General features: G+C 43.6%; 1 protein-coding gene across 9 annotated transcripts in view; it reads left to right on the forward strand.

Moving 5' to 3' along the window:
- The window catches only part of ARHGAP9 (Rho GTPase activating protein 9), a 281,901-nt gene that overhangs the window by 207,852 nt on the left and 47,569 nt on the right, over positions 1-26,480 (forward strand). For 8 of the 9 annotated variants that reach the window (XM_063952370.1, XM_063952372.1, XM_063952389.1 and 5 more), the window contains 5 exons: positions 3,350-3,473; positions 10,595-10,714; positions 21,477-21,575; positions 23,689-23,766; positions 24,060-24,113. In XM_063952370.1, coding sequence (XP_063808440.1) covers positions 3,350-3,473; positions 10,595-10,714; positions 21,477-21,575; positions 23,689-23,766; positions 24,060-24,113 — 475 coding nt within the window. The remainder of the gene's footprint in view (positions 1-3,349; positions 3,474-10,594; positions 10,715-21,476; positions 21,576-23,688; positions 23,767-24,059; positions 24,114-26,480) is intronic. The other variant, XM_063952371.1, reaches the window with a different exon arrangement.

Here is a 26,480-nt window from a genome sequence, read left to right on the forward strand (position 1 = left end):
ATATATTATTTTTGTATGTAAGCAGCGTGGCAGTTTTAAAACACATATTTGTTCATGCAAGAGTAACACATGCAATAACTGAAACAAATATTGTGTATACATGGACATGTAACGTTAAAGCACAATAATAATTAATAAGTGATTTTATATTGTGGTTTAGGTTGTATAAACCAGTATAGTTTGCACTGAATAGTGGGCCTGATTTAAAGTGGGGTACGCAGATTCCTGATTTATCGGGAATCTGTGGCTGTGCAAGGTCTTGTGTTGGTCGCCCGTAGTTCCCCTCTTCTGCTGCCTGATTGACAAGCTGTGGCGTGGAGGGGGTGGGCAGGGGTGGAGGGAAGGCTGTGTTCCAGAGAACAGGGGTATGTTACCCCTGTCTTCTGAAAGGGGAGAGCCAGGGTTCTGTGTGCCATGACTCAGACTTCCTGTCCTCGCAGCCCCCGCTTCCGATGGCCAGGTGCGGGGAACATTGCTACCGAAGATGGCGATGTTGGATTCCAGCTGGCCACGTCTATCGCAGTGCTGGGGTCGCAGCTACATGCAGGAAGACATCTCTTCTTCTGATAGGACTCCTGCATGACCCTCCTAGAGATCAGATGGAAATTCAATGCTGCTTGTATGCGGCATTCAACTTCTGTCCATCTCTGAGTCTGAATGAAACCTGTGTGTAGTTCATCTTTCACTGATGTGCCATAATGCTCCCTCCTTCCCCCAATGTTTTTGATGGTATAACTTTAAATTGTGACTTTAAAGAGTTACAATGTATATTATAATGTTTTGTATGTGTCTTCTATGCAGCTTTATTTTTCTATAACACAGAGTAAGTGCTGCTATTAGTTGTAATAAATTATTCAATACATTCCTACTGACTGCAGTGGGAGGGGGGATAATGTCTGAAGTACAAGAGGAACATTTCGTTTATACGATAATATAGCATGTATGTGAGGCTCTATAACCCACCAGATACAGGCAACACCCCCCCCCCCCCATCCCCCAGTGCATGTTGGTCTGACCTCCAGCTAATCCTTAATTATCATCTCCTTATGGCAGTTGTCAGTATCACCCCATCAGTGTTCTGTGGTTGCGTGTCACACAGTGAACCAGTAAGGAGCTGATGACTGCGCTGTGGAGGTGGAATGGTATGGCTTAGCTGGAAGACATGGAAATGCTGCAGGGCAAACCTTACTGTAATATATAAGAACTAGCTTATGCCTGTACTGTGAATTTCAGTAATATATATCGCTGTAGTTATTTGGTTATGGGTAAAGTACATAAATAACATTTATTTTGTATTGCATGCATATATTATGATTTTTGCGAATGTGATTAATTCCTTATTAAACCAAAACTTATCGGGCATAAGTTTCTTACGTATGCCTGACACAAACCTGTTGCATTTGCCATGGGTACTGATCTGTGCATCCTGCCATTTTTGCAGCTTGCTAGCTGTATGCACCCTTGCAGTTTTTTTTTTATTAAATAGAGTTTTTGACTCCATATTGCATGCAACGGTGTTTATACTCAGCATCAGAAACATAGTATATGTACACAAAGCTTGTAATATCAGCAATAATACACCAAGCAAATCATGTGCAAGGAATTATATCAAAATGAATAATGTCTTCCACTGTGTTTGTTCTATTATTGTGAGTAAACTGAGCACTCTATCCATAATTTAAAAAGGAAAACAGTTTGCAAACCTTCTTCTCAAGGGTTGGGTTCGCATGACCGGCAGTCACCATACCGACGCCGGTATCCCGGCTTGTAGATGCCCGTCGGGGGAGGTAGGAAGGTTATGCTCACCACGCTGTCCAGCTCGCCCCCCTGGCAGTTCCACCAGGCACAACATTTAAGAATTATATAATGAGAATAGAATACATACATACCATACTCGCTGTTTTCTCAGCAGCGGTCTCTAGAAGAGTCTAATGGAGTGGGTATCCAGGGGGTGTTATAGGGTTGTGGACAGTGGTCAAAGTGGAAATTTTGAAGTGGGGGTATGCAAAAGTCCAGGACGTAATTATGCGCGCGCGCTCCAGAAAAGGGGGCATGGTCACCCAAAAGGGGGCGTGTCCAGTGTAGTAGAACCCCTTATACTATCTAGTACTGGTGACCCTTTCACCTTTTATAGCACACGGTACGAGCTGAAATTTACATTATAGCACACAGTACGAGCCGAAATTCACATTATAGCACACGGTACGAGCCGAAATTCACATTGTAGCACACTGAATGAGCCAAAATTCACATTGTAGCACACTGAATGAGCCGAAATTCACCTTGTAGCACACAGAATGAGCTGAAATTGTGACAGCAGGGAGAGAGAGAGTGACGACAGAGAGAGAGTGACGACAGGGAGAGAGAGTGACGACAGAGGGAGAGAGTGACGACGGAGAGACGGTGACGACAGGGAGAGAGAGTGACGACAGTGACGACAGGGAGAGAGAGTGACGACAGGGAGAGAGAGTGACGACGGAGAGAGACGACAGTGACGACAGGGAGAGAGGGTGACGACAGTGATGACAGAGAGAGAAAGTAACGACAGTGACAGCAGGGAGAGAGAGTGACAGTAGGGACAGGGACGGTAACGACAGGGAAAAAGGTGACAGCAGTGGAACATTACCTAATTTGTTGCTGGTGGCTGGCAGCGGTGAGCGGTGGGCTGCTGGCGGCGGTGGGCGGCTGGCGGCGGTGAGCGGCAGTAAGTGGCTGGGCGGCTGTGAGCTAATACAGTGCTCTACACAGCCGCCGGCCACCGTGCAGGGACGGGGAGCACCATGTGCAGCAGGATGGCCACTTCCCTCGCCTCCTGCTGCACTTTCAGTTCCGCATTTCCGGGTCAGTGGAAGAAGTGGCGGTATAGCATAGCGCCGTATACCGCCCCACTTCGACCACTGGGTGTGGACTAATTGTTTACCCGCTGTAACTATGCAAAGCGGAAATTCATGACTTTGTAAAGCAGGAAGCAGGGCCATGGTGCGTTGAATTGCGTCATCATGCTGCCCAGACCACCCATTTCATTAAGAGACTTACCAGCTTTTCCTCGAGTCCAGGAAAGCCACCCAAGGTTGGGGAGTTTCCCAGACTTTCTGAGAAAGTAGGCAAGTATGATAAATATATGGTTAACAGAATACAAAACAAGCCATTTTAAGAAGGGATGCCCAGAAGGCTAAACCCCTATATTCAAGGTCCTAACACCCTAGCTTGTCACAATCGGATTCCCTGGATTTTGCACATGTGAATTATCTGTAATGTTTTAAAAAATGAAAATCATTGAAATAAAATCTGTTTAGAGTTGGCAAAAGGAGGGTACTGTAGTCTAAGCAATCTCATTTTCTTCATGTAGGAACGAGAAAATCCCCGGGATGAGATTATTTTAAGAAGAGCAGGCAGCATGGAGGTCCTGGATGGGAGTGGTGAAGAAGAGGACAGCAGCTCTTTGAAGTCTAAAGATAGCTGGAAATTCCCATGTATGATGTAGAGATAAATGATTACTATTAATACTGAATAATTAGACATTTACATTATTCTTGTTTTGGAATGAGCAAGCAAATGTATATATTCATTTATTATATATGCAAATTCTAGTTTAACAGAAATGGGAATATAATTCAGCATTTACATAGGAGAGCAATGTCTATGTAGGAAACAATACCTTCCTTATCTTTCTGGTGATACCATTATCCCTAAACTTTAATCCTCATTACATGGAACAGAGCTCCAGAGAAAGCAGTATCATTGCCTCCTATCATGTGTAGGTGTATAAAAACACATCTATATATGATACGCATGAGATCTCAGTCATCTAATACCTGTACCTGGCTTAAAAACGAAGTCTATTTTTACAGGTTTCAAATGTCTGTGTGCCCACCTATGCAACATGGAAGGTGGAAGGCCATTAAAACTGTCCTTTGCTTACCATTATCTAATTTAAATAATCTTGCTTTATGAGATCAAAATGCTTTTTTTTTTTTTTTTTTTTTGCACAAAGCAAGGCTCACCGATGTTGCACACTCTCTACGTTTCAAGAAATGCCTTTGGTATGATCATCTCCTCTCATTGGTCTGTTGTGCAGACATTGCCATCACACTTAAATCTTTGCACCCTGGTCAGAGCTGTACCTAGATATTTTGGTGCCCTGTGCCAGAAAGAGAATCAGTGCCCCCTGCCCCCCATATGCAAAATAGGTACAGTGCGCATATTCGGCGTGCATAAAAAATATAGGTGTGTGTCTTCACAAGGAAGGGACGTGGCCACAGAATAGTACCGATTTACTTTACACCGCACAGTAGTGTCCGTTGGTCACATTACACCACACAGTAGTACCTCTTATACATCTTATGCCGCACAGTAGAGCCCCTTTTATAAGTTACAGCACAGTAGAGCTGCTTATAAACATTACACCACAGTAGGGCCGCTTATACATTCACCTGATTGGATGAAGACTCAGTGGATGGTAGTAAAGAAATGAGGGAGCTGGAGGAGACCGTTCCCTCTAGCAACCGAAGGAGCGGTCCCTCCGGCACAGATGGGAAAAAAGATAGTGAGGTACCTAGTCAGATTGTGGTGGTAGGGGATTATATTATCAGGAAGACAGACAGGGAAATCTGCTACCGGGACCATGATCGCCATACAGTCTGTTGTCTCCCAGGTGCTCGGGCATGACACATTGAGGACCGGTTAGAAAGATTGTTGGGAGGGGCTGGGAAAGACCCGGCGGTCTTGGTGCACATTGGCACCAACGACAAAGTTATAGGTAGGTGGGATGTCCGTAAGAAATATTATACGGACCTAGGCCAGAAACTAAAGGCAAGGACATCTTGGGTAATATTCTCCGAAATATTACCTGTGCCACGCGCTAGTCCAGGGAGTCAGACAGGGAGATTGGGGATGTAAATGTATGGCTTAGAGACTGGTGTAGGAAAGAGGGGTTTGTGTTCCTGGAACACTGGGCGGACTTCTCAGTCAGGCGCCATTTTTTTTGTCACGATGGATTCCACCTGAATGAGGAGGGGGCAGCAGTGCTGGAAGGAAGGATGGTTAGAAGGTTGGAGGAGATTTTAAACTAGGTGCCTGTGGGGAGGGTTTAGCTAGAAACTATGGGTCAAGCAGTGAGAATAGTGAGGATGGAGGTAGTGAGCTGAATGGGGGTGGAGAAGGGGGGAGTGATAAACCAGCCGGCAAGCTGCAAGGGTACTGCCCAAACACGTGTTAATGATGAACATGGATTGCCGGTAATGCATATAGAAAATAAAGTTAATAGCATTAGAGGGAATACTTATCTTAATTGTATGTCTGTAAACGCTAGAAGCCTTACAGGGAAAAAGGGGGAAGTAGAATTCCTTGCAGCAAACAACGGTATTATCATAGGTATTACTGAAACTTGGTGGGACAAATCTCATGATTGGACAGCTAATCTTGGGGGTTACACGCTGTTCAGGAGAGACAGACTAAATAAAACTGGTGGAGGGGTATGTCTCTATATGTAAAACCTTTTTTAAAACCTGATATAAAGAAAAACATTTGCGATGGGACCGTAAATACTGTTGAGACTTTATGGGTAGAAATTGCATGCAGGGGAAAGGGACTAAAAAAGATAGGGATATGCTACAAACCACCTAATATTAATGTGTCTGATGATTAATTGTTACTGAAGCAAATCGAAAAAGTGGCAGGATTAGGAGACGTAATAGTGATGGGAGATTTTAACTATCCAGAGATTAATTGGACAAATGATTCATGTGATACTGCTAGGGGTAATAAGTTTTTAAATACACTAAATGATCACTATTTCCTTCAACTAATTGAGGAACCAACTAGGTACAATGCAATCTTAGACCTGGTACTAACAAACAATGGGAATTTGATATCAAATATTATAGTAGGGGAGCCCATCGTAAACAGCAACCACAATATGGTTATATTCAACATCCGTTTTCAAAAGCAGCCCTATTTAGGCCCAACTAAGACCCTTAACTTTAGCAAAGCCAACTTTTACATGATGAGAGAAGCTTTAAGTGACATTGAATGGGAAATTTTGTTTCAAGGTAAGAATACTACAGAGAAATGGGATGTATTAAAAATGTTGCTCGCTAGTTAGACTCGTAAATTCAATCCCATAGGCAGCAAACGAAGGAGTAATAATTTCAAACTAATGTGGCTTAACAAGAAGATTAAGGAACTAATGGCTAAAAAGAGGAGAGCATTCCAAACATATAAATCAGACGGGAAGGCAGAGTCATTCCAGTACTATAAGGATTGTAACAAAGTATGCAAAAAAGAAATTAGAGCATCTAAAATAGAAACGGAAAAGCTAGTAGCAAAGGAAAGTACAGTAAATCAAACCCAAAGAGTTTTTTTTTAAATACATCAACAGCAAAAGAGTAAAGAAAAAGAGTATAGGCCCTTTAAAAGGCAATTTGGGCATTCTAATCAAATACGACAATGCCATAGCGGAAAAATTAAACAAGTTTTTCTCATCAGTTTTCACAGGAGAGGACCCGAAGGCGAGCTTAATGCATAACCTCAGCAACGTTAATGACACACAGCTTAATGCTTATTTAAGTGAAGAAATAGAGACCGATTAAAAAAAATTAAGATTATTAAGTCACCTGGTCCCGATGGAATTCACCCAAGGGTTCTCATGGAGTTACACTCCGCATTAGCAAGACCCTATACTTGATTTTCATTGACTCGCTTACATCAGGCATGGTCCCCAAAGACTGGCATATAGTGGAAGTAGTGCCGATATTTAAAAAGGGAAGTAAATCTGAACTGGGTAATTATAGACCAGTAAGTCTTACATCTATAGTGGAGATAGTACTGGAAGGAATTTTAAGGTATAGAATACAGAAGTTCCTCGAAACCAATAAAGTTATTAATAGGAACCAACATGGATTTGTGAAGGATAGATCATGTCAAACTAACTTAATAGGCATTTATGAAATGATTAGTGCGAACCTAGATCAGGGTAAAGAGGTGGATGTAATCTTTTTAGATTTTGCCAAAACTTTCGATACATGAGACTCGTATACAAATTAAGGGTACTTGGGCTAGGGAGCGCAATATGCACTTGGGTTAGAGATTGGTTGGATAAAAGGGAGCAGCGGGTGGTGGTAAATGGAACATTTTCGAATTGGACTGAAGTACTAAGTGGTGTGCCACAAGGGTCTGTACTTGGACCACTATTGTTTAACATTTTCATAAATGATTTAGATGTGGGTCTAGAGAGTACAGTGTAAATTTTTGCAGACGATACCAAACTGTGTAACGTTATAAATTCGGAGAGGGATGCTAAGTCTCTACAGAACGACTTATGTAGATTAGAAACATGGACAGCAAAATGGAGAATCCGGTTCAACATAGACAAATGTAAGGTAATGCACTTTGGTAGCAAGAACAGAAACACTACCTACTTACTAAATGGGGAGAAATAAGGGGATCCTGTACTGGAAAAAGATTTAGGTGTTCACATTGATAACAAACTTAGCAGTAGTACCCATAGTAGGAATGCAGCAAAACAGGCAAACAAGGTATTAGCATGCATAAAGTGTGTAATTGATGCAAGGGATGAGAGTGTTATACTCCCATTGTAGAAATCACTGGTGCGGCCACATCTCATATACTGTTCACAACTATGGGCACCATACTATAAAAAGGACATCCTGGAACTAGAAAAGGTTCAAACACGGCAACCAAACTAATCAAGGGGATGGAGACACTAGAATATGAGGAAAGGCTTGATAGGCTAGGTATATTTACACTGGAAAAAGGCGATTAAGAGGGGACATGATTAATATTTAGTTACAAATTTATAAGGGGTCAATACACAGAGCTAGTGGGGATTTGTTTTTGGTAAGATCACCACAAAGGACACGGGGACACCCACTTAGGTTAGAGGAGACGGAAGGGTTTCTTCACAGTGAGTAAGGACAATACGTACTTGGAATTCCCTGCCTGAGAAAGTAGTAATGGCGGACTCGGCAACTACTTTTAAGAATGGGCTAAGTAAATTCCTAATGGATAAGGATATTCAGGGTTATGGTGGGTTAATCATGCACTTTAATAATAAAATAAAATAACTATAAAAAAAAAAGAAAAAAAGAGGAATGGATATAACAGTTAAACATTTACCAAAGTTAAACTTCGTGATCTCCTATTGGCCCTCATTCCGAGTTGTTCGCTCGGTAAAAATCTTCGCATCGCATCGATTTTCCGCTTAATGCGCATGCGCAATGTCCGCACTGCGACTGCGCCAAGTAAATTTGCTATGCACTTAGTAATTTTACTCACGGCTTTTTCATCGTTCTGGCGATCGTAATGTGATTGACAGGAAATGGGTGTTACTGGGCGGAAACAGGTCGTTTTATGGGCGTGTGGGAAAAAACGCTACCGTTTCCGGAAAAAACGCAGGAGTGGCCGGAGAAACGGGGGAGTGTCTGGGCGAACGCTGGGTGTGTTTGTGACGTCAAACCAGGAACGACAAGCACTGAACTGATCGCAGATGCCGAGTAAGTCTGAAGCTACTCAGAAACTGCTACGAGGTGTGTAATCGCAATATTGCGATTACTTCGTTCGCAATTTTAAGATGCTAAGATTCACTCCCAGTAGGCGGCGGCTTAGCGTGAGCAACTCTGCTAAAATCGCCTTGCGAGCGAACAACTCGGAATGAGGGCCATACTGCAGTATTTTAAGACTAATAGATTGAACTCGAAGGACAAATTGTCTTTTGTCATCCTCAAAAACTATGTTACTATGTTACATGTTATGCCACAGTAGAGCCCCTTATACACATTATGCCAGGTAGAACCCCTCCACTTCATTCCTTCTCTTCCTCTTCCTTTACGAACTAGTTCCACAGTGTAACAAAAAGAAAGTTTGACAGTATTATTATTATTATTTATTAGTAGTAATAAAAGGAATTGAGAGACTGCCAATGGCCAGCAAACTAATCACTGATAAAGAGTATAATCAGAAAAAGTACAATAATCAATAGATTACATTTTAGGTACTATAAATCTCAGGTGCTCTCTGTTTACTACTACAGTTCTTTATTTTGGTTTTCTTACTTGTGTTAGCTTTAAATGGCTCTCTCTAAATAAGAGCTTCTGAAGGCTCATAAACCCCAAGATGTACAGTTTTGACAATATTTTGGCCACTATTTATCAAGTCTTGGAGAGTGATAAATTTCACGGTGATAAAGTACCAACCAACTAGCACCTAACTGCCATGTTTGAAAAATGATAGTTAGGAACTGATTGGTTGGTACTTTATCACGAGCTATGTATCACTTTCCAAGGCTTGATAAATCGGGGCATTAATTTCTAACACTCTTGAGGGCTTTATACAAGTGAAGCAGTCACTAATGCAGACGGCCACACTCGCCTCTCACAGCAGCGGATAACGGGCCGTCAGTGGGCCTCGCTCTCTGACGCTACCAGGAATTCCCTGTAGATAATGCAGGGGGCTGGGGGGGGGGGGGGGTGCAGCACATGGGGGGAGAGATACAGCTGCATCGCTGCCCGCTGTAATGTAAGGTGTGCGCACTAATAATATTATACATTACAGCAGGCATTGCTGCAGCTGACAGGGGCAAATACATACACGGGCGATCGTGGGTGGATGATGCGGCCGATGCACCCACAGGGCAAATGTGCTCTGTGGTGAGCACCCTCTGCACCATGCTAGTTACATCCCTGACCAAGGTGGAAATATGGGTGTTTGTGCTAAACAACAAATTCAATATTCCCAAAAAGACGTATTGCTGCTTATTTGCCCAGCTTGCCCTTTTTAAAAAGAGACCATTTGTCTTTTGATGTAAAATAAACAACTATGCCTTTTTCCCCCACCATTCACTCAAGAGATAATTGTTAACTGAAGTGCTGCTTTACACTGGGCTATGCTCTTTCCTGGGCTGGCTTCATCCATTCTTAACAACACTGAGGCAGAAGAGCTGTATGGAGTAAGCAGGCCAGAGAAGCATAGCAAACTAAAGCACAAAATCACAACCTGTCCCTGCTTGCTAGCAGCCCTCTTTTGTGGCCATTTAAAAGTGTTGCAGGCAAATGTTCACTACTTGCATGGTAGTGCACCTTTTTAAGAGGCTATTCCTTAAATCAGTGGTTCCCAAATGTGGTTCTCAAGGCACCCCAACAGTCCAGGTTTTAAGGCTATCCCTGTGTGTGCACAGATGGCATAATCTAACATTTTGAGGTACTAATTGAGTCACCTATGCCTAAGCATATATAGCGTTAAAACCTGGATTGTTACCTTGAGGACCGCGTTTGTGAACCACTGCCTTAAATCAAGGCTTGTTTAAATAGAATAAAGGAAAAGCTTCCAATTGTAAGCTCATATGGTCAATGATCTCTAAACATTTTGTTTTAAGTATGTTTATTGGTTATGACTTGATTTGCAATGTCACATAATGTGCTGTGATATGTTGTGCTAAGAATACTGCAGAATTGTAGTACTACTACTACTACTACTACTACTACTACTACTACTACTAATAATATAATAACAACACTTTCAATGTTTTGCCTGCATTCTTTAGATTTTCATAATCTTTTCCATTCTTTGTCATATACAGTATCCTGGGTGAGCAACAATGTGGGGGGTGTGGATAAGAAGAAGGTAAAACATAGGTTGAAGAAAATGCTGATGAAAAGACCTCCTCTACAGACCCTACAGGAGAAAGGGCTTATTAAAGGTTAGTTAGTATGTAAATCACCTCACACTAAACTAGACGACTTAAACCAGACTAACATGTATACTTATGAAAGTAATACTTGCAAAAATGAAGCTTTCCCAGCATGTATGAAAGGGACACCACAGCAGATATTCCTCCATTTTCATTTGCAGAAGCAGACCCCAAAGGTTTTTATGTTGTTGCCAAATTGTCATTTACCAAACTTCTCATTCTGGAGCTTGACCCTGGTAGCTAATGCCATCCTCTGGTGGCGTTAGCCCATAGCATGCTATGGGCAACAGTATTGTGAGATTCCCTGGTGGCCTATACTGGCTCATATGTAGCTCGATAGCTGACCCAAGTCCGTATCCGAAATTAAGATTATAGTGGTAGCTATCACTTTGCTTCTAACCCTTTGCTGGGACAGGGTGGTCACAACAGCTCTTTCCCAGCACCCCAACTATCATAAATGCAACAGAACATTTTAATTCTCAGAGTTGGGGGAAAAATTAAAAATGCAGATTGTGATAACTATGATACATTTAAACAACTGTATTTTAACTGTTCTATTTTATTCTTTCATAATATTACCTTAATACTTTTATGTCATTACATTAATTGACTGGAAGCATTGAATTACTTTATTATTTGCAAGTGATTGTTATTTGGGTAGAAAACACCATTTGTTATTGATCAGTTGTGTGTGCAAATAAGGGATCATTGATGAAGAACAAAATTATTTTGCCACCACTGCTTTGATTGTGGTCTTAGTGTTTAATTGAATCAACTCCAAAGTTCTGTGTGTTTCTGAGTGGACTAGATGCTGTCAGACCAGGATATGTGCTCCCAAGGTTGAAGCTCAGAGTCTAATGGACCCTCAGGTCTTTAACTAGAACCACCACAAGGCAGGATGTATTTATGTGACAGTATAGGAGTGATACAGAAACCAGTTACAGATTCAGCAGGCAAAGAGCATAATTAGGGAAATAGAGGTCAGGGTTATAGGCAAAGTAGCAGAACGTTGAGATAAGCCAAGGTCTGGGGCACCTGCAGGTAGCAGAACATTGTGACAAGCTGAGGTCTGGTCAACTACAGGTAGGAGAATGTTGAGACACACTGTCCGATACACAATGCAGATCCATAAGCAACGCTGGAGCAGGGTAGGTGAGCTGGCCGGATACACCAATAGACGGAACAGGGTGCCAAATTGTGACATAAAGTATGCCTTCAGTATGTATGAGTCAAGGAGAAGCACTGTACCAAACTGTGATTGTCACATTAATAGTCCATAGCCTGTCCCTTTTGACACCAAATTTATCAAATAAAACATTTATTTTTCCTATATCAATATAAAGTTCTGTTTGGTCTGATTTGTATCTAAAATTACTTATAAGAGTGAGGATACATCAGTACTATCATTATTACGGGGTATATTCATTGTGCCTCATCAGCACCACGTTACTTTGGTATCCAGTTAAGCACGAGTTGCAGCGGATACTTTAGCAGCGAACTACTTTAGCAACTAAGTATTACTCCGTTGTGGGGACAGCTGCTCCGAAAACCTACTGGTCGCAAGCCAAGCTACATAGCCAAGGTTCATAAACCCCATAACACTACTTTCACTATTAATCACTAGCTGTATTTGACCGTGCAGTGTTACTGCACATTTGTGCACTATATTCACACATGCACACTGCCAGAGAGGGCAGACAGGTGGAGAAGTCGGTTCCTTCAGTTAAACTCTGAACACTTTCAGTTTTGGAGTTTGATGAATATCAGGCGGCCACATCGGGCCAATATTCGTGAATGGGCCCGTTACCTAAAACATGTTCTGCATGTATAAAATGGTATCCGGTCTATAGATCTACACTAAAAAGGTGAACAGTCAATAAGTCCACCACTAATTGTAGACATGCATTAGGTCGACAGGGTCAAAACGTAGACAGTTCAACAGGTCTACATGGTCGAAAGGTCGACATGACAATGGTCAGCACACAGTTGTTGTTTTTTTTCAACTTTTCCACACTTCACTATCCACGTGGACTACGATTGGGAATAGTAACCTGTGGCGAGCGCAGCAAGGCACCTTGTCCGAAGCATGGCGAGCGGACGCGGTACACTAATGGGGCTTGTTTGTGGCAGAAAAGTGACAAATTAAAAAAATATTGTCTACCTTTTCTTTGTGTCGACCATTTCCATGGCGACCTTTTGACCCTGTAAGCATTTCCTACTGTCTAACTATTCTATGTTGACATTTTGACCCTGTCGACCTAATGCATGTCTGCTATTAGTGGTAGACCTATTGACTGTAGACCTTTTTAGTGTAGATCTAATAATCCACACCCGTATAAAACACCCATTCAGCTTAATTAATAGACCCCTACATGTGGTAGTTTTCGTTTTGTGTATGAAACTTTTTATTGCATTGTTTAGTGCATACTTAGGAATCATCATCATTTCCACCAGCATTTATAAAGCATCGAAAACTCCACAGTGTCACTGTCTGAGGTTTTTTGAGATCCTAATCGGGACCATAGGGTCTAGTTGCAGCTAGTATGAGGCTGAAACTTGAAGCTTTTATAAGATTTCTGCTTATCTAGGCACACAAGAACTGGAGTACCATTGGATGCAGTGAAAGGATCTTGGGCCAGAGACTGGACAGGATTGAGACACTGGAATTCTCATGTCACGCTCCACAGTGTTAAAACGTACCGCTGAGGTGTCTATCCTGGCTGGCGCCGAGGTCTGGGTGCGCTTCCGGTTCACACAGCGGTCCGTTGGCGCTATGTCTACATGGGTGGTCTTCTGTTTGCCGGCGGTCGGCCTCCCGGCGCTCAGTATACCGGCGCCGGGAGCCCGACAGCCGGCATACCGACACTTATTTTCCCTCGTGGGGGTCCACGACCCCCATAGAGGGAGAATAAAATAGTGTGGCGCGCGTAGCGCGCCACCGTGCCCGTAGCGTGGCGAGCGCAGCGAGCCCGCAAGGGGCTCATTTGCGCTCGCCAAGCTGTCGGTAAGCCGGCGGTCGGGCTCCCGGCGCCGGGATGCTGGTCGCCGGGAGCCCGACCGCCGGCCAGCCGTAGTGAACCCGTCTACATGACTCTTCAAGCAGCTTGCAGCTGTCTCTGAATCAAGTGCTGCACAGCTCTTGCAGCCACTGCCTGCTGTCTCAGGATTGATTCTCCATAACCGGCCATGGGCACCGCCATCTTGGTCTCAGTCATCTGACTCTCCTCTGACCAATCATGGAGCTTCTCCTACTCAGCTGACTGTAGCTTCCAATTGCTGAGCACTCTGCTATAAAGAGGACTTCCTGCTGACGCCAAGTTACAGCTCTGTGCTGAGCTCCCAAGTATTCTGTACTTGTAGGGCTCCTCTCTGTTCAATCCAGTTCCAGTCTGGTGTAATCCGACTCTCTCTCTTCTATCTTCAAGTGCTTCTAGTTCAGTGGTTCTGAACCTTGGTCCTCAAGTACCTCCAACAGTTTATGTTTTCCAGGTCACCTAGCAGTTGAACAAGTGTATTCATTACACACTGACGCATTTTAAAAGATCCACAGGTGGAGCAAATAATTTCACTCGCAATCCTGTGAGGAGACCTGGAAAACATGAACTGTTGGGGGTACTTGAGGACCAAGGTTGGGAACCACTGTTCTAGTTAATTCTCCAGGGGACTAAAGTGTCATCATTCCGGATCCAGTTCGGTCAGCACGTCAGCCCCCACCAGTGACTTCGTTCCGGTCATTTGAGTTCCAGCCCGGTCAGCACTTCAGCTTCATTCACAACTATTATTACGGTTACAGTCTGGCCAGCATTCCGGTTCCAGTCCAGTTTATCAAACTGTTATCCACAGTTCCAGTTCTCAGGCAGTAATCAGCAGCGGCTAAGTCTGAATCCTCTTTCAGCCTCTCAAACGATTTATAGTTGGCATTTGATAATGGAGTATGTATTCTAGTAATACCCGAGACAATCCAGGGAGCCCTAGCACCACTTGCCAAACATGGTACAAAGTGGAGTTTATGCACTATTAGACAGTGGCGTAAGTTCGTCCCAGTCGCCCGGAGTCATGATAAATGTTGGTGTCCCCCTACATATACACACACATACCATATGTAGCTATCCGGCACTCAAGGTGAACAGTAGCAGCGTGCTCAGGTACCTTTCCCAAAAGTAATATAGATACACATAGAAAGTGGACGCACTCCAAGTCAGTCATTACAATAAAAACAGATACCAGCATAACTTTATAGTACACCTACAGTGCTCCCTCACCTGCCAGTAGGTATCGATGGAGATGCTTTGGCGCAGCGGTGTGCCGATATAATTAGTGTTCACTCTAGGATTTTTTTAGGGCAGGGTGCTGATCACGGGGAGGGCACATTTTTCCATTCGGGAGGGCACATTTTTCATTCGGGAGGGCACATTTTTAAGTTAGATGGGCAAACTTAGGTATATACTATAATGCTTGGTGCTCCCATTCCTATAGGGCAAAACATGGACAGTGTGCGCCGAAGGTGTGCAGCAAAAATCTAGGGGCGTTGTTTCGTGGGGAAGGGGCGTGGCCACATAATAGTGGCAATTCACATTACACCACACGGTAGTGCACCTAATACACATTGCACCAGGTAGAACCTCCTATACACACTGCGACAGGTAGAGCACGTTATACATATTGCGCCAGATAGAGCACGTTATACACATTGCGTCAGGCAGAGCACTGAGGCACACTGCACCAGGTAGAGAGCACTGAGACACACTACACCAGGTAGAGAGCACCGAGGCACACTACACCAGGTAGAGAGCACTGAGGCACACTGCACCAGGTAGAGAGCACTGAGGCACACTGCACCAGGTAGAGGGCACTGAGGCACACTGCACCAGGTAGAGGGCACTGAGGCACACTGCACCAGGTAGAGGGCACTGAGGCACATTGCACCAGGTAGAGAGCACTGGGACACATTGCACCATACAGAGAGCACTGGGACACATTGCACCATACAGAGAGCACTGAGGCACATTGCACCAGGTAGAGAGCACTGAGGCACATTGCACCAGGTAGAGAGCACTGAGATTGAAGTTTACAGCTGCAAAATACTTACAAGCTTAATTGAGCCCAGGGGGACTCTCATGTGCTTACCGGGTCCGGCGGCGCACGGCTGGGTCCGGCGGCATGGCGGGGTCCGGCAGGCAGAAAACGGCGGGGCGGCAGGGCGCACAAAAATGGGCAGGGCGGGATTCAGCTGTCTAAAAAAGGGGCAGACACCTAGCGTGAACACTAGATATATATAGAAAAAAACACAAACGCCTCATTCACTTAAACACGCACGTCTCTTTCACTCACACACACACACACACACACACACACACACACACACACACACACGCCTGCCTCCTTCACTTAAAAACACACACACACACACACACACACACACACACACACGCTTCCTTCACTTAAACACACACACACACACACACACACACACGCCGCTTTCACTTAAACACCCAAACATATGCCTTTCACACACACACACACACACACACACACACACACACACACACACACACACACACACTCAGAACGGACACCCCTCCATATATTTATAAGGTAGCGTGTACCCAGACCAGGTGTGTGCTCTGTACATAGTCCTGTAGAAATGCTCAAATGCCTTCTTTAATCCTTTCCTCTCACACACATACCTCTCACTTACACAAAGACACCTCTCACACACATGCCTCTCACTTACACACACCTCTCACTTACACACACATACACCTCTCACACATGTGCCTCTCACTTACATACACGTGCTCTCACACACACACACACATGCCTCTCATTTACACACACCTCTCACACACGTGCCTCACTTACATACACACACACACACACACACACACACACACACACACACCTCTCACACACGTGCCTCTCACTTACATACACATGCCTCCCACTTACACACACATACATGCCTTTCTCACACATGCCACTCACTTACACACACACACACACACACACACACATCACTCACACACATCACTCACACACATGCCTCTTTTACTTGAACGCACAACTTTCCTTAAAAACACACACACACACACACACACACACACACACACACACACACACACACACACCTCACTTAAAAACAAACACACACAAAACACAGTGCTTCCCCCCAAATACACCTATCCCTCACCCCCCACACAGTGCCTACCTTTGGCTATCATTAGGCTGACGGAGCATGGAGGAGCAGAGAGCTTCCCTCGGCTGGCTTACTTAACTAGAAGGGCGGGAGGAGCTGTGCTCTGGAGCTCCCCCTAGCTGCAGCCAGTGCCGGCTCTCTGTATATACAGGAGGCAGCTTCCGTCTCACTGACACAGCTCCTCCGTCTGCAATAGCAGTGCGGTCCTCAGGCAGCGGGATACAGTGGAGGAGATATGCCCCCTTGCGGTCAGGAGCCCGGCGGCAGCCGACTCCACTGCCTCCCACAGTTCCGCCACTGCTACTGGAGTCAGTGGCGATACTCCTGAATTCAGATCAAACTTTATCTGTGTCTTTTTCCACATAAACAAAGTAGGGTCCACTTTCAGGTGACTTGATCGACCTGTATCTAAGAGCCTGGGGATGTAATTGAGATGCAAACCGGTAGATCGTAATTCTTTTTGCACCCAATGCTTACCTACCAGATTCTTAATCCAGTCTAGTATCCTACTCAGCATCGTTGCTTGGTAATATGCGGATATCTCATTAACACTTACGCCTAATAAGTATTTTGTGCTTAAATCGTGGCTTCCCACCTTTCCCCCCTCCCAAACAAAATCACGTAACAGAATATGTAATGAAGAAAGATATTTGGGGGATATATGTATGGTGATCATTTGAAATAAAGTAATCTGGGAAGTATATTCGTTTTTTTTAACGTTCATGCGACCCTACCACAAGAATTTCTGTGTATGCCAGTGAACCAAGTCTGCTCGTATTTTATTGAGCATATGGGAAAAGTTTCAAGTAAACAGTTGTCCAAGCTTATTTGGGATGTGTATCCCAAATATTGTAAGTGAGATTGATTCCATTTGAAAGGGAACGTGTTCATTGGGGCCGAAATTGACTAAGGTGGGGCCTTGATATTTAAAGCAGCTGATTTTAGGATAGTTAATCTTGAAATAAGAAAAAGTATGAAAGCAATGAAATTCCCGCATGCGATTCTAAAAGGAAACTGTAGGGTTAGTAATAGCAGCCAGTAGATCGTCAGCAAAAAGGACTAGTATATATTTCTGTGATTCCACCTTCAAACCTGATATATTCGGATTTGCTCTAATTGCTCTCGCCAATGCTTCCATGCATAACACGAATATCAGTGGTGAAAGGGGGCATCCCTGTTGTGTTCCATTATTAATATGTATCACAGTAGAAAGACTCCCATCAACCCTTACCTGTGCTGACGGTGCTCTGTATAATGCCAGTATTTATGGAGAAAGGTGTCGCCTAATCCCAATCTACATAGTATTCCCTCCATAAAGTCCCAGTCTATTCTATCAAATGCTTTCTCTGCATCAGATGTTAAAAGGACCATGGGGGCATCAGTGGAGTAAGCATGGGAGATCAGGTCAGTCACCTTTATTGTGTTGTCCCTAGCCTCTCGTCCAGGCACAAAGCCCACTTGATCAGAATGGATGAGGTTCGGGAGAAATGGTTTTACTCGTCCAGTTACAAGTTTAGCATATAACGTAATATCAACATTAAGTAAAGAAATAGGCCTATAGCTACCTGGAAAACATGGATCCTTCCCCTCTGTAGGCATTACAGTAATGTGAGCTGACAGACCTTGATATGAAAACTGAGTCTGGGATGAAACAGCGTTAAAAGCTTGGAGAAGCATAGGTGACAGTTGATCCTGAAAAGCTTTATAATAAGTAATAGGGAAACCATCAGGTCCCGGACTCTTCCCACTGGGAGAAGATTTAATGGCTTCAGATAGTTCAAGCTCGGTGAATGGGGAATCTAGAGCCTACGCTACTGTCTCGGGAAGGGACAGAAAATCAATATCATCTAAGAATTTCTTTATTGCTCTTTTATGTGCTATCCTTCAGACTTTGTGCTGGACTGGGTAAGATTATATAGCCTTGTGTAATACTCATGGAAAATGTTAGCAATTCCCTCGTCTGTAACATGTAATGTTCCAGAGGAGTCTTTCATTTTTTGTATGTACGTTAATGATCTTTGTGATCGGAGGGCCCTCGCCAGCATTTTACCAGGTGTATTACTGCACCGGTAGTAGAAGTGTCTACAACGTCTATAGGTCCTCATAACATTTTCGTTAAGCAAAGAACTTAAAGTCCTAGCAGCCTGCAATTCACTAGTATCCTTATGTTTGACTCTAATAATTTGATTTTAGCTAGCAGAGCATCTCTGCATTCCGGTTTATGTATTTTAAGAAAGGAACCCAATTTAATTCAATGTCCTATAAGAACACATTTATGGGCTTCTGGAATCGAGATCAGTGAAACATCGTCAGTCACATTGGAGGCGATATATTCATCTATAAACCCAAGTAGTTGGGCCCGACAATAGGAATCCGTAATTAATTGTTCATTTAAGGGGTAATTCAGACCCGATCGTAGCAGCCAATTTGTTAGCAGTTGGTAAAACCATGTGCACTGCAGGGTGGGCAGATATAACAGTCAGTTGAAAGCAAGAAGTTTGGTTCTAGTGTTGAAGGTGTCTCAGGTCACGGTCCCCCCATTAAGATCTGTTCATATTTGTGGTCTAGCAGCCATCGCACCTACAACCACCTCCATAGCATTTGAGGCTAAAAATATTACTCACATGAATGTGAAATAGAGTTAAATATAGAAGAGAATGTGGCACAAGATGTGGTCAAACGTTTGTCTCTGTGTAACTTTCAGTGCAGGAACAGTGATATGTAGCAGCCACAGGAGGGGGCTCCAGAGCTAATGAAGCCCCAACTGAAAAATCTAAATACACTGTAGTATAGGTAGGCTAATATAGTGAAATAGAATATAATATGGGCCCACTGTACAGCAGGTGCACCGTAGCAAGTATAATATATCTCGCCAACCTGGCTCCTTAATACAGACAGGCATACGGACTACTTCCCTCAGCCCTCCACATTGGCGGGGTGTCTGGCCGGGCCCTGCAGCTGCACCACGTCTCCCACTCCTCACAAATACAGCCTCCAGATGTGTCACATTCAGCAGGGCTGGAGTGGGGTCACAGCACCACTTCCTAGGGCTCCCCCTGAGTCTCTCACAGTGTTGAATGTGGTAAGGTGAGAACCTTAGGAGAGTCTCCCTCACACCGGGGTGTGGGGGGATAAAGTCCTCCCACATCTGCCGCAAGCTCGTCCAGTGGACCATGCAGCAGCCGGTCTTCAGTGGGAAGGAGGGCGTATATGCTCCCACACCACTCGGCGGCCCAAACACCAATCCTCTCCCCAGCAATCACGAAAGGCCGAGCTCCCGATCTCCATGCCAGAGACACGGCACCTGCGGTCACCCAGCCCTACTAGAGGTCGCAACTCCCGGGACCAAGGCAGGCCGCAACCCACAGAGACCGCAAAGTGTCCCCCCAGCTCCGCAGCTAGTACCTCATTCAGTCCAGGTAGGGACAGAAGTGCATATATAATGGTAGATGCTCAATCAGCTTAATGATATCATTCAGGTGCTCGAAAGGGAGGGGTATTTCTAAACAAGAAAAAAAAGAGAGACATTGTTTCCCCCAGCACCCTGAACGATAACAGTAAACAGATATAAATCCCACATAATATTAGAATTCAGAGATCTTGGTTACACATATATGCACAAATGTGTGAATAAGCCCCAAAGCCGCATCAAGGCGTCTCTGTATATTTGGGGTCCCTAGCGCTATATCTAGGTGCAGGGTGTGGCACCCCAAAACACCAGCATAAGCCAGAAAGCCCAGGGCAGCATACCAGTGAAAAAACTATAGTGTTAATAAATTAGTATTTAGGAAGCCGAAGCTATAAAGCAGGTGATACAAAATTAAATGTAATTAAAATAGTGTTAAAAAATTAATAAGTGAAAAGTTTTAATCGAATGTAAAGGTATGCCACACTAAAACCAGAGGCAGAGAGGTTCCTGCATTAGGAGGAGGTGCAGGCTCTGACATGCCACATGGAGCATTATGGGGTTGCTCCAAGGTAGGCAGCTCTTAGCTTAGACATATTGTAGTAAGGAGCCATTATCATGTGGCTCCTTGCTGGGTAATTATAGACCCAGATTGGGGTAATGGCATACCTTTACATTCTATTAACGCTTTTCACTTATTACACATTTGCGCTTATTCACACATTTGCGCAAATATGTGTAACCAAGATCTCTGAATTAAAATATTATGTGAGATTTATATCTGGTTACTGTTATCATTAAGGGTGCTGGGGGAAAAAAATGTCTCTCTTTTTTTCTTGCTTAGGGACAGAAGTACTTAAGGGTCCAAGGGTATGCGCTGGCAGCAAACTTTAAAGAAAGTTAGGGCTTGTAGAGCAGGAGCCTATGTGGAAAACGTCTGTGCCTGGCATTGTCCAGGCCACGCCCCCATGTGAGAACATTTTAAAAGTTCATTTTAATATTGTCAGAAGGGAATCTCTTATTTCTGCTGTAACATTTTGTGTCTCTGCAACACAGCTTAAAACAAAAAAAAAAAATGTATCTGTGATCTTTCACCACTATTTAATACTATTTAATAGCTATACAAATCTGAGTTTAAATGAATTGTTGATCTTTCTTTTGCTCTATAGATCAAGTGTTCGGCTGCCGGCTGGATGCTCTTTGTTATCGAGAACACAGTACAGTCCCAAAGTTTGTGCGACTTTGTACAGAAGCTGTAAATGAAAGAGGTACAAAAAACACCTATTACCTTAAAGTGTCATTACATATATATTATGCCCTCTCAGTTTAATACAGCAATGGAGAGGACTCACCACAGAGGTCTACATGATTCTCAGTTTATACTTCACCAGGTATTGGGGGTGATTCCGACTTGATCGTAGCTGTGCTAAATTTAGCACAGCTACGATCAGGAACACAGACATGCGGGGGGACGCCCAGCACAGGGCTAGCCCGCCCTGCATGTCAGTCCCTGTCCCATCGCTGAAGTACAAAAGCATCACACAGCGGCGATGCCTTTGTACTTCAGGAGTAGATCCCGGCCAGCATGCAAAAGCTACTCGTAGTTGCCCGGCTCGCAGCAGCTGCTTGTGATGTCACGCAGCCGCTGTGGCCTGCCCCCCGCACGGGACGGACTGCGCCCACAAAATTGCAGCCAAACGCCACCGTGCAGACCCCTCTTGACCAGCGACCGCCTCTGCCTGTCAATCAGGCAGAGGCAATCGCTAGGCAACAACAGCTGTCGGCTGTCAGCCATGCACCGGCGCACTACGGCACCGGCGCATGCGCAGTTCTGACCTGATCGCTGTGCTGCGAAGAACTGCAGCGAGCGATCAGGTCAGAATGACCCCCATTATTCTCAGTAGAATTTATTTATATAGCACTGTGGCATCCACGTTTTATAAAATACAAAGGTAAACTACTGTACTTACCACTAGGTGCATGTACATTAAGTAGGAGGACAATCGGCAAAACCATAATTCACCTGTAGCTAGAAACCAGAAGTGACATCACTTGTCAAAGTAAACATAAATAAGTCATACTTAAACACTTTCATATTTAGAATTACATGCAGTTCTAGGATATCATTCATAGAATGAGTTGAAACACTCAGATCTATATATAGGAATGAATTGCTGAAAACATCACATTTCAGTGTTCACCTCAAATGATGGTACTGTCACTGACACTATGCAAATTACATCACTTGTTACCCAACATGCTGGTGGAACCATAATCCCCATACAGTGATGGCTTAACAACAACCCGCAATATCTGCAGTGCCGTCAAATGTGTAACAAATTAACACAACCAGGTAGCACAGGAAGAGTTCATAAATTGTGGAAATGATTTGGCACTAAAGGCCTGATTCATGTTTGTAAGTAAAGCACAAAAGCAAGCAACTGGGCAAAACCATGTTGCTCTGTAGGTGGGGCATTTGTAACATGTGCAGAGAAATGTAGATTTGGGAGGGGCTTGCCCAAACCGAAATCTAACTTGCAGTGTGAAAATAAAGGTTTCTAGCAAAAGCAGCCAGTATTTACCCTGCATGCAAAAAAAAAAAAAAAAAATGTAGTTGCACCCCTTGCACTGCAACATGGTTACTTGCTGTTTCTTACTTTATTCCTGAATCAGAATCAGGCCCTCAGTTCAGAATGCTTAAACAAAGGTTTGTTAATTCAGCGTAAACACAATTTGTCTGGCATATCCAAAGCCATTTTCTCAAGTGAATAAATATTACCCACAATGTATTCATGTAGCAGTGGGTAACATCTCACTTTGTAATACAATAGCACACCCCTAATAGACTAATTCTTAACTGCTGTCTTTAAGGGGATGGTATCGGGATCCCGGCGCTTTGGATGCCGATAGTCTAAATACCAACAGCGGCATCCCAACGCTCAGGATCCCGACACCAAGGTGGCGAGTAGAATAGCCCTAATCCCCAACCCCCCTAACGTTTCTTATCCGCAGCCTAACTCTAACCCTCCCTGGTGGTGCCTAACTCTAACCACTCCTCCCCCTGCAGCCTAACCCTCCCTGAGTGTGACTAACCCTAAGCATCCCCGTAGCCTAACCCTCCCCAAACAGCCTATACCTACCTCCGCACCCCCTCCCTCGTGCGCACGCAGCAGACCACGATCGGGATTCCGGCGTTTGTGATCTCAGCGCCAGCATTTTAATCCATGTCTGGATGCAGGCGTTGGCATTCCGAGCAGTGTCAGTATTCCGGCATCTGTATTCCGACTGCCCGGATCCTGACCGGATTCCTCTTTAAGAATTAAACCAAACAAATAACTCCAGCTGCAGTGTATTAATCATTCTCTGTTGTGTCTATCCTAGGGCTGGATGTCGATGGGATTTACAGGGTGAATGGAAACTTGTCCACCATACAGAAACTCAGGTTCATTGTAGACAGAGGTACGTAGTTTTATGTGGGAGATTCCCAGTTCATACTGGACTTGTATGAAGACTGTGAATATGGCTTATGAGCTGGTGTTATAAGATTATTTCCAGTGATTACAATGTAAAAAGAAATAATTGGTTTGTAGCTTTCCCTCTTATGTCAGATTACATTTCTATTCCACTACTATTATTTGAATACCAGATTCCATATTTTGCTATAGTAATTCGTCACCCAAGTCCTAAAGCAGGCTGCACTCTACTGCCTTAATCCTTTGAATTGATCAGAAGGCTGACCTGTTATTTTACAGAGAGGGCAGTAACAACGGATGGACGGTACCTTTTTCCGGAACAGCTCACCCAAGGTAGCCCTTTGTGTTGTGGCCACAAGGCTGTGTATGTCCCAGCTTATGTGTCCAAGCATGTTGCCATAGCTGCCACCCCCGTCAATGTCTGCCAGTAATGTGTCTGAAGCTGCAGTGCTATTATTGACTTTCGCTGCTCGATAGTAGCTTTTCATGTGTGTTTGTGTGCCAGTGGTTCTGACTAACCTCATCGGTCCAAAATATACTGTTATGTATGGTTACGTAATTAGCATGGCCAGAAACAAGTGGGCTTTGTTCATCAAAGTGATTTATGCAATCCCAGGTACAATCATTGCCATTACCAACCAAAATCAAAGCCAGCTCCTCTGAACAGCACCAGATTGCTCTGGTTACTATACTGGATCCACTGATCCTAAATCTACAACATGAACTATTAATATATAATATATATAAGAAGAGATCTCAGAATCAATGGAGGATGTTGCCAATGTGTAGTACAATATGCTACGTTGGTTAAGGATTTTTATTTTATTTACCCATCGCATCCCAAATGTTTGATAAACCAATAGTTATGGAAATCTTGCCAGGGGTCTGTAATGTTCCTCTGTGCCTTATTGGTGTCACTTTTGAGTCTTCTTTCTCATGAATATTTATGTATGTAGGTTATGGGTACATTGAAGGAACCAGTGACATTGGAAATGAGAACAACATAGAATGTGTTCTTAAATTATTATATACCGTCCTATGTATTAAAATAATGTTTAGAAGTTATTTATAAAATATGGCTCTGATTTGTCTTTATTATCCTGAGACACCTAACACATTCTTCTGCTCTGTCCATCTCTGCAATCTCTTTGCTATATTATTACGTTTATATGTGCAGGATAGAATTGTATTTTATTGATTAGAGCTCAGTGGATTGCTCCATATTTGTTACTTTAGTAAATGTTGTACTGTCACTATTGCTATTGCTATTTGTGGAGTGTTGTGCTGAATTCTAGGTCTTCATGGATCAAATAAACAGAATTCCAATTGTAAAGCACAACGGAATTTGCTGCTCTAGATAAGAAACTGTTAATAAATAAAAAATTTACAAACAAAAGCGTGACACTGTCAACAACTGTTAAATCGGCAAATAAAAAGCCATCATTTGTCTGCTAAGTTCATGGTCCAGTACAGTGGTGTAACTCCCGGAGGCAATGGAAGCATTGGTCTCCGGGCTCTAGCTGTCAGGTGGGAGGAAGGACCGAGGGGGCTGCTGAGCAAGTGCAGATCTCTCTCCACACATTTCATAGTGATTTGCTGACTGCTGTCTTTTCTCACAAGCCGTTGTGGCCCCCCAGCAGGGCCTTGTGTTGGACAGTCCTGGAATGTGTGTATACAGTGAGCTACAGGGTCTGCTGCTGTGTCTTATATAATAAAAGAAAACAAAGCAGAAGTTATTTTAGCGTAGTGCATTGTTAAAATAAAACCTTTAGGGCTCTGTTTATTATCATTTGCAGCCAGTACATGAAAATAAATAGCTTATCACCGCAATTTGCAGCAATAAGGAATCTTTATCATCCTAGATATGCCATTGGTGAGGCGCTGAGACCACCATTTATGTCGCTAATGGGGACCTAGTATGAACTTACTCCCCTGGTTCAGTAATACATGCTACAATGATTAAGGAAACGGAAATATGCGGCACTAAAAACAGCACAGAATTTTTATTAGCTTCTCTGCACTGTTATTGGAATTTCATAATGAAAAGCAGTCGGGCAGCTCAGAAACCCACAGGTTTTCTGCCAAGGTCTGTTGCAGACATGATGAAAGTTGCCCAAAATGTGATGTAAATTGAATTTACAAACAAGCCAAATTGTCCCTTTTTGATTTTCCATTCAACAAAATAGAAATTCTGCATTTGGCAGAATTTGTAGTCTATAAAAAAAATTCTGGGCTGAACAAACATGTTATTGGAGGATATTAAGTGGAATTGTTTGTAAAATTTCTCTTATCTCTGGTCACACGTGCAAATAACATCATTAATAAGCAGTGTCTGACTGGGGCATGAAGGGCCCACCAGGGGAATGCAATGGTAGGGGCCCATATTTTGGGGAATGGCCAGTCTCCAGAGGGGTTGTGGCCAGCCACAACATACGCTTGGCTAAGTATTAGAGAGTGCATGGTCTTGGCCCCTTGATAAATATATAGAGTAAATGCTGACAGTGCATGCATGCTAATATAACACATTAATAACAGCAATGCATTATAGAAAATATAACATAGTAATGTGCAGTATAAGGTAACATATTTATAATGTATAAATCAAGTGCACAGTCTAGAACCTGATCCCTAGAGGAGAAGGTGGGCCCCCAGGCAGTTGGGCCCACCGGTGGTTTCCCCTGTACCCCTGTGGGCCAGTTC

Source organism: Pseudophryne corroboree, chromosome 2, assembly GCF_028390025.1.
Source record: "Pseudophryne corroboree isolate aPseCor3 chromosome 2, aPseCor3.hap2, whole genome shotgun sequence".
Lineage (NCBI taxonomy): Eukaryota > Metazoa > Chordata > Amphibia > Anura > Myobatrachidae > Pseudophryne > Pseudophryne corroboree.